This window comes from Mobula hypostoma, chromosome 18 (assembly GCF_963921235.1).
Source record: "Mobula hypostoma chromosome 18, sMobHyp1.1, whole genome shotgun sequence".
Taxonomy (NCBI): domain Eukaryota; kingdom Metazoa; phylum Chordata; class Chondrichthyes; order Myliobatiformes; family Myliobatidae; genus Mobula; species Mobula hypostoma.
Genome location: NC_086114.1, coordinates 64,472,223 through 64,481,696, shown reverse-complemented (window position 1 = coordinate 64,481,696; position 9,474 = coordinate 64,472,223). Strand labels below are relative to the sequence as shown.

At 44.4% G+C, this 9,474-nt stretch overlaps 1 protein-coding gene and 1 non-coding gene across 2 annotated transcripts in view; both read left to right on the top strand.

Annotated features, from left to right (window-relative positions):
* The first annotated feature begins 294 nt into the window (after nucleotides 1–294).
* Nucleotides 295–426, top strand: LOC134358638 (U6atac minor spliceosomal RNA). The gene has a single exon (XR_010020909.1). It is a non-coding gene; the product is annotated as a U6atac minor spliceosomal RNA (small nuclear RNA).
* Nucleotides 427–718: 292 nt separating this feature from the next.
* The window catches only part of LOC134358606 (furin-like), a 145,947-nt gene continuing 137,191 nt past the window's right edge, over nucleotides 719–9,474 (top strand). Inside the window, exon 1 of the mRNA XM_063071036.1 lies at nucleotides 719–1,051. Within this exon, the coding sequence (XP_062927106.1) occupies nucleotides 878–1,051 (174 nt within the window). The 5' untranslated portion in view covers nucleotides 719–877. The remainder of the gene's footprint in view (nucleotides 1,052–9,474) is intronic.

Genomic DNA, 9,474 nt, shown 5'->3' with positions numbered 1-9,474 from the left:
ACTGTTCCACGGACGCTGCCTGAGCTCCTCCAGCATTTCGCGTGTGTTGCTCTGGATTTCCAGCATCTGCAGATTTTCACTCATTTGTGGTTGGGCTTTCATACTCCGGTGAGGTAGGACCCTGCCTGAACTCACAGTAGATATTCCCGGCGGACCGGGCGGATGGGACTACAGCGAGATCCGACAGTCAGGAAGGCGGCTGTGCAGCGCTTCACCGGCAGTGAGGGGCCCAACAAACCACAGAAGTCACGGTCATCCACTGCAGCCAGTTTGTGACCACACACTGGAGTCGACTCGTTACGTGGACGGAGACAAAGTATCACCCCGCTCAGTGAGGATGGAAGGGGCCCTGGAGGCTTTACAACACACAAATGGCCAGGGCATTGCCAATGCCCTCTACTTGGTAGCATCTAACCATGTTTTTACCGTATTTGTAAGGTGTTTTGTTTGGCTGTGTGATCATTAGAACTGAATGTGAAGGTGGCGAGAGTGGAGCTGCCCCAGTTACACTTTCACAAACTCTCCCGCACAGTCTCCTCGTCACGGTCAAAGTGGGCGTGGCCGCCGCGGGCGGGGAGGCGGGGACGGGGGCGTGGCCAATGCAAGGGCGGAGCCAGGGGCGGGCCGGGCGCCGCCGTCTCGCGCTGTGTGTGGCTGACGCGTTTCCGGCGACCCGGAGGGGGGCGGGGCGTCGAGTCGGGTCGGGTCGGGTCGGGTCGGGGCGGCGGGGAGAGGGCGGCCGGAGCGGCGCCATGGGCAGCCGGCGTTGAGCTCGCAGGGTTGACGGCTTTCTTCCCCGGGTGGCTGAGGCGGCGAGTGAGGCCCGGAAGGAGAGCGAGCGAGCGGGTGGCGGTTGCGGAGTGAGGAGGTAGCGGCAATGGAACGGGGAGCCGGGGCCGCCCTGTGGCTGTGGGCGCTGCTGGCGGCGGGCACGGTGGTGGCGGGCGTCGTGTCGAGAGTTTACACCAACACCTGGGCCGTGCAGGTGGCGGGCGGCCCGCAGCAGGCGGAGAGGATCGCTCGGCAGCACGGCTTCATCCACTTGGGCCAGGTGAGTGGCCGCAGGGCCGGGCCGGACCGGACCGGGGGTGATTTGCTGGGCGACCGGGGGTGGGGTGACGGTGAAATGGGGACGCTCTCTGCCGCCGCCTCCCCTCCCTTCTCCCTACACTGCCGGGCAGCTGCACTCCACCGGGACGGTGGGCCTACGGCGACCCGCAGCCCCGGCTCTGAGCCGGAACCCCGCCGAGCAGCGCTGACATCTGCCAGCCCCGGACCCCCCTACTCACCCCGCTGTCCCGTTCACGGTAGCACCGGCCACAGTCGCTCCTACTTGGGGCTCATCTGGGTAGAAGTTCTTAAAAAGCAAAATGGAAGTGGCCATTATAAAACTAATCAGTAATTAACTTGTTTACAGAAAACTGACACAAGTCATGAGGTGTTTTAAACGGTCATTACTAATTCATCTCGTTTCTAGAAGTGCTTTTTATATTCGCAATGATTCCTTGTGGGAGATGTTTTTTCGCTTCGTTCAGTCTGCACCCCAACCCGCCCATCCTGTATCACACAATCTAGGAAGGGGAGCAACTCTGATAAAATGATTTTGCCTATGAGCCACCAGTGAGTAAGCGACTTGCGTAACAGGAGAAAATCCGCAGCTGCTGGAAATCCAAGGGACACACACACAACACTGGAGGAACTCAGCAGGACAGGCAGCATCTATGGAAATGAATAAACAGTCGACGTTTCGAACCGACGACCTTCATTGGGACAGTCCTGATGAAGGGTCTCGAACCGAAACGTGGGCTGTTTACTCTCTTCCATAGATGCTGCCTGTCCTGAGTTTCTCCAGCATTATGTGTGTGTCGCTGGCGTAACTAATGGTTGAAATTTTACATTCCAAGTCCTGAGGCCGTAATCTGCGTCCTTCATGGGGCTGCAATTGCAATGTGGTTCTGTAATCTGGGCGGAAAAAAGAGTTTGCTTTTAGTTTTCACCCACCTGTTCAAATTTGTTGTTAAGCATGAAAGAATCAAATAATGATTGGCTGATAATCATAAATAATTATATATGTTATGATCGTTGATTATGTACTTCCGTCTTGGATATACATTTGTTTGATTGTTTATAGTATTTTGCTGACAAGGGTATAGTTTAAAGAGAGTGTAAGGTACAGGAAGTTTTTTTCTGAAGCGTTTTGCCTGAAAGCATCCACTGATGATCAGGGTCACCAACTGAAACGTCGACAGACAGTTCTTTTCCTCCCACAGAAGCGCCTGGACCCTCCGAGCCTCCAAGCAGCTTGCTTGCTGCTGCCCAAATGGACAATGTATCTTAACAGTTTTAATTGTTTTCGGAGTAATAAATTTCTCACAGTGCTGGCAGTCCAATTGTGGAGTTTGATCTAATCTACCTAGTGATATAAATGTACAGAAAGTTGCTCCAGAAGTGTAACAACTGATTTGTCAAGACTGTAGTATGCTCAACACCACCCAGACACAGTTTGATCAATGTACTGTTTCTTTGAGGTCAGCTTTATATTGAAGTTGTGGATTTGTATTTTGCTGTGATTTTTTAAAAAAGCAAAGTTGCCCTAAAACCAGTGCCTAGCAGCTTTAATGCTTTAAGTAAAAGGATTAAATAAAATTTATCAAACACATTAATTAAAAGAAACTTAAGAACATTGAAGCTTTTGAAATGCATTTTCTTTGAATGTATTTATTTTCACCATGTTATTTGTGGTGCTTCTGTAGCAATTTAGTAAAGGTTTAATATACTTTATGGAGCTGTTTATTTTTGATTAATGCAGTGCTGGAGGAACTCAGCAGGTCAGGCAGCATCTGTGGAGTCAATGTGATTTGTATGTTTCAAAGAAGCAAGAAAGCATTAGCAGTTTTCTAAGCAGTGATATTTAGTGCTGTCTGCTGTCCATCAGCATGTCATAATTTTAGAAATTGAAACATTGTCATATTTGACAATGCATTAATACTTGAGTGAGACAACTGGCTTTCTGCTTGTTCCACACTGGAGTGTTTTACTGATGTCTGGTGGTAATCGTGACCACAGCCATTATGTTGAGGTCCAAGGGCATCTGTTATACCACAGGGACCTCCACAGTACAGTATAAGGAGTTCACAAGTGGGCACTCAGAAGTTCTTCCCTTTGAGTTTCAGCTTGTCAGATGTTGCATGTTGTCTGTGGGGCAGAAAATGGGGGAGTGAATGAATGTAATAAGTTTTTAACATCTGTAACCAAGGTAGGAGGTCCAGATGATAAACTGCAATAAACCTCATTCTCCTTTGAGTCAGGCTACACTTAACTCTCAACTTCTGCTTGTTATCAGTCAAAGGACCTGTTTGAAGCCAGTGGTCTGTAATAATGAGGTGGGGTGAGTCTGTTGCCGTAGTTTGTTTTTCATTGGGAGTAGTGCAACAACTCATGAAAGTTGAAAATGTATGTTTCTGGTGATAGAAGATAATTTTTATCATGGATTGCAATCAGTTCCAGAAGGTCTGCCTCTGACTTCCTTGTACGTTAGCTAGATTCAGGGCTCTAAGGAGTGTTTCTGAATGTGTTCCATAACAGTGTCATTGTTCTTTTTGAAATCTTCACTGGAGGAAATGCTTTGCAAATTCCAGAATTACAATTATTATTAATTAAGCTAATTACAGTTTAGTCATCTTCAAATAGTATGTACTTTATCATACTATTGAATAATTTCTACTTCATTAAGCAGAGCATTTGACATTTAGATCTTCACTTTCTAGATTTAATTATGCCCCAGGCCACATTTGACTTTTTTCAAACAATATGCTAATCAATCGGCTTTGTGCAGTGGGATTGTGAAGAGGCCATTTTGCATTGGATGAATGTGTGGCTCTGCACTTTGACAATGTCTACTTTTCTGGTTGTAGTATTTCAAATCCAATAAATTCGCTCCATTCGATGAGGTCCCATTTTGCGCTGATGTACTTGTATATGCATATAATGTTGAACTGTTTACTGCATTTCAAGAGAAGAAGAATAAAACAGCCCTTAACTCAGCAGTGGAGTTATCGGGGCACTGTCATGACGGTGTTTCCATAGCAAGCTATACTTGTTTTTACGAGGCTGAGTTGCTAGCTCGATGCTCAACCTGACTTGGATTCGAACTCGGGAACCTTCGCTCCAGAGTCTGGCGCTGATATCCTTGCGCCACCGAGCGGGACACTGCATTTCAAATCTATATGTAAGTGATTTGTTTCGGGTTAGTCGCAATAAAATAGTAAAGTTTTTTTTACGTACTTCTGCAACAGAAACTAATTAATATCAGAATCAAGATTGTTGTTACTGACATGCTGTGAAATGTGTCTTGTGGCAGCAGTGTGTAAAACACTACTATAAATTACAATAAGAATATATAAAAATAGTGCAAAAAGAGCAAATTAATGAGGTAATGTTCACGGGTTCATAGACGGGTTCAGATTCTTGATGGGTGTCATTCGTCCATGAAGTACAAAGCCTATTGTTTCTGATCCCGCGGTCTCTTTACTGCCCAGCCCAGCTGAGTATTTCAACCATTTTGTTTTTATGTCAAATTTTTGACACTTGCTTAGTTTTTGTAATGTGAAATTCTGATCACAGTCTGATTTCTTAGCATGTTGTTAGAAAAAGCTTGATGTTTTTTGCTGGCAATTCTTCAGTTGAAGTCCCTTATTTCATGAAGTGGAGGCAAAAAATGGAACCCTTGAACAATAGTTCAGTTTGTGACATTGAGGGGAAAAGCGTCACACCATGTCAGTAAGAATGTTTGATAATTTCATCTGTATTTGTGTTAACAGCTTTCAGAATGTTCTGAATTGCATGTACTTGTCAAACCCTGAAAGATTAAATTCCCATGGATTAACTCTAGTGGAATATTTCCATTTTATTGGAAACGATTAAAATCCCTTTGCTTCGAACCTGTATTCCTTTGGACCCAGAACACTGGATTAGATCATGCTTAATTTGTTTTACTGCACACTTTGTGCATTCTTCGTTCCACTTAATCAACCTTTACAGCCTTGCAGCTCTAATCCCACTGAAGGCCTCACTAACTGCAGTGTTTTCCAGCGGTGATCAGTTTGACTGTTCAGAGCCACTATCTTAGATTGCCCTGATAGCCTTTTGATTCCTTGCTTTACCATTTAAACTCTTTCTAAATGTCTGAACGTAGATATTTAAAACAGTAGAAATAGATTTTAGTTTAAATTATTTAAATAAAAACTAATAAAGATTTAGCTTTATATTAAAAATATTAACACAGCATCCGTCATCAAAGACCCCACCATCCAGGCCTGCTATCTTGCTGCAGCCATCAGAAAAGGAGCTTTAGGACTCTCACCACCAGGGTCAGGAACAGCTATTACCCTTCAACCATTAGGCTGCTGAACCAGGGTAGACAACTTCACTTGCCTCAGCACTGAACTGATTCCACCACCCTGTGGACTCAATTTCAAGGACTTTACAACTCATGTCCTTAGTATTATTTATTATTTTTTTCTTTTTGTATTCACATAATTTGTTTTTTGGCGTGTTAGTTGTTTATCCATTTTTACATGTAGTTTTTTGATTATACTGGTGCCTACTGTAAATGCCCGCAAGAAAATCAGTTCAGGGTTGTGTATGGTGACACGTGTAGTTTCATAATAAAATTATTTTGAAAATATTAGTTGAGGGAACAGATGCTTCAATCTTTTTCTTCCAGCTGATCAACTCCATTCACATGAATGAGGTTGTGCTAGGTGGCTTTTTCAAGGCCACAAAGCTGGAATATTTGGTGATACTTACAGGCTGTCCCCAACACATCCTTGGGTTGTGTTGGTAGTTAACGTGAGCAACACACTTTACTGCATGATAGAATCAGGTTTAATATCACCGGCAAATGTTGTGAAATATGTTGCTTTGTGGCAGCAGTATGTTGCAATTGTTCGTTCATTAGGTGCCATGTCTTGCGACGTGGGTTGAGTGTGATCTATGACCATGAATGTTCTTGGCATATTTCTCTACGGAAGTGGTTTGCTATTGCCTTCTGGGTAGTGTCTTTACAAGATGGGTGGCCCCTGCCATTATTAGTACTCTTTGGAGATTGTCCGCTTGACGTCAGGAGTTCACATATCCAGGAATTGCTCATATGACCATCCACCACCTTCACCCATGGATCACATGACCCTGATCGGAGGACTAATCTGGTGCTACACCTTGCCCAAGGGTGACCTGCAGGCTAGCGGAGTAAAGAAACACCTTACACCTGCTTTGATAGAATCACATCTCCATCCCAATGTAGATGTATTGCGTCTACATTGCAATATATAATTTTCTTAAAAATATGAATTACAATAGGAAACATTAAAAATAAATATGTTGTGCAAAAGGAGAACAAAAATTAGGTATGTTGAGATAATGCTTTTATGTATGTATGATAAATAAATGATTCTGCATCACATACCAAGTGTCTCTGGCCCATTGGCTCAGAGTGCATCAACTCCTTCCTGGTACATAATGCTGAGCCCAGTATCTGAAGGAGGAGGTCAGGTTAGAGGCATCCTTCCCTCATGGGTTTCCTCCGGGTGCTCCAGTTTGCTCCCACAGTCCAAAGACATACCAGTTGTTGGTTAATTGGTCATTGTAAATTGTCCTGTAATTAGGCTGGAATTCAGTTGGAGGATGGCTGGGCAGTGCAGCTCGAAGGACCAGAAGGGCCTACTCCAAGTTAATAAGTGTCTTTGCTGCAGTGTACCAGTGTTGTAGCTGGAAGCACACAACAGGGCAGGGAGGGTGGTTGTGCCCTGAGGAATTGCCACCCAAAGCTTAATGCGATTTAACCAGCCTTAATGATGAAATTAGCAAATATAACCCACAAAAGGAATTGAGACCCTAATGATCAGTCTCTCCATATCTTTGCCTGTAATCTGTTTGTTCATGTTGTCACTGTGGAAATTGAGTTAGCCCAATCAGCTGTTCACTGTCAAATTGCAGTCGTGCCCAGACCTAAAATGTTGGCATTGTCAGAGGTGTGTACACAGAATGGATCTTCACTTAATTTTTGTAAACAATGTGTGGAAATACTTTTAAAACAATAAAGGAACTTTTTATTGCCCAAATAACTGCAGAATCCGTTTTACTTGAAGTAGATAGCAATAAGTGATCTTTGCAGCCAGGAGAGAGTACACACTTCCTTGTGTATTGGGAGAAAAAACCTAACCTTAACTTTATTTCATATTTCCCAAACATTGGTGCATAGCTTTGGACCAATTTCGGGCTTCAGGATTTGGAGCTTTGGTCATTTCTGGGGTTTTCTTCGCATGATGCCTGGGTCTCCACTATTGATAACTCTGATTACTCAACAGCAAATGTATCATTGCACAAGTATTTATGTTGACATTTTATTTTCTCATGTTTATTATCGCTTGTTATTTTGCAGGAGCAGTATGGAGCAATATTTAAAAATCACTATGAATTACAATAAGATTTATATTTAAGAAGTGTAAAAAGGGAGCAAAAACAGTGAGGTAGTGTTCATGGGTTGGCTTATTGTCTGTTCAGAAATCTGATGTCCTGTCATTTAACAGATTAGTCCTTGATAATGCAGAACTGTCGATGCTGAAAGTGTTTGTTTCAATTAGTGTCAGCTTTGTGGAGTAAACTTGAATCCAGAAACACTCATGGACTAGGGTCCTATTGTTCAGACAAGGCTGACACCAATTTGTCCAAGCATGTTTATGTGAACTTACTGCCCATTACCCTGCTAGCATTTAGAGCACCAGTGAAGATCCTCCATCTGTCTGTCCTTGGCCACTCAGGATTCTTCATTGCTGTTTCTCTGACAGTTTTGTTTTACATGCCAGGGTTGTTAGCTTGAACTCCCAATCCTGGTGGACCACTCTCAGCCCGGCCTCTACTCTTTGACCCATTGGGCATGGGTGACCCTACCAAGAGCTAAAGCACAAGGACCGGACTGCACCCAACATTGCTCTGTGGGTCATTGAGGCACGCAAGCCTCCAATCCACAACAAGGCTGTGGTCCATTTGGAGGATTATGAATTAGGTTTTAGAATCATAGATGTAAGAAATTCTGCAAATGCTGGAAATCCAGAGCAACCTGCTGGAGAAACTCAGCAGGTCAGGCGTATCTATGGAAATGAATAAACGGTTGATGTTTCAGGCCAAGACACTTCACCTACTCTGCCATTAAAACACCTGATTCCCGTATCTTGTGGTACCTTCCTCCTCCTTCCCTCTTCTTCATTTCCGCAGTCTGGCCTCTTATTTCTTCTCTCCTCCTTATCATCTCCCCATGGATATTCCTTTCTCCCATGATCCACTCTCCTCTCCCATTAGATTCCTCTTCCAGCTTTCTGTCTTTTCCATTTATCACCCTTCCAGCTTCTTACTTCATCACTCTCCCCAACCCACCCGGCTTCACCTTTCACCTTCTAGTTTGTCCTCCTCCCCCTCCCTCCACCACCTTATTCTGTCTCATTCTTCCCCCTTCCTTTGCAGTCCCTATGAAGGATCTCAGCCTGAAGTGTTGACTGTTTATTCATTTTCATAGATGCTGCCTGATCTGCTGAGTTCCGTCAGCATTTTGTGTGTGTGCTCTTGTGATACCCACTGTTTGCAAGTTTACATATCAAAACTGAATATATCAAACACTTGATTATCTGTGCTTGAGGTGGGGAATTACAAAGATTCACAGCTCTCTGCAAATGCAGTTCACATCTCAGAGTGGTCAATCACCCTGAGGCTATGGCCTCAATTAAAAACATCATCCACACAAAAAGTAATCTCTCAGCATCTCAAGCATTTGGGCGTTTCAGTGAAACAACTTCTTTCCAATAATCTCTAGTCTTCCCGACCTTGCCTCATCTCCTTATCTCAAGAATCAGTCTTGTGAATCCGTTAGTAATCTCCTTGGCGATGGGGGAACAATGGCATCAAGCTCTCTGGGTGTGGTCTCACCAGTGGGATCTCTACATTGACAGTAAATTTACTCATTCTGAATTCCATACGTGTCATTGTTCAGTTTGTTTTCCTTGTTGCTAAGTATACCTGGTACAGGTCGACCTTCACTAATCCGACTACCTGTAATCCGGTTCCTTCGATAATCCGCACTGATTTCAAATTTTCTGCACAACTGTAATTTCAAATTTTTCAGGACACCGTACCAATCTGCTGCGCATTGTTTTGGTTGCGCTAGATCTGTTCACGTGTTGGCGCGCTCTTGCTTGTTTTCCTGCATTTATTAATATCATTTGCATGAGGCGTGGCCGCCTGTCTCACCTGCCAGTGGCAGGGGAGCTGGCGCATGCTGGGTCAGTCTGCCTTCTCGCCCGCTTGCTGGCAGTCACGCACTGCCTTCTGGCGTCGCCCGGCCGGCGTTCTGTTCTCCTCTGCCTATGACCTCAAATCAGACGTGGCGACCTGCTGAATGTAAGCATTTTACTAAGTGGAGGA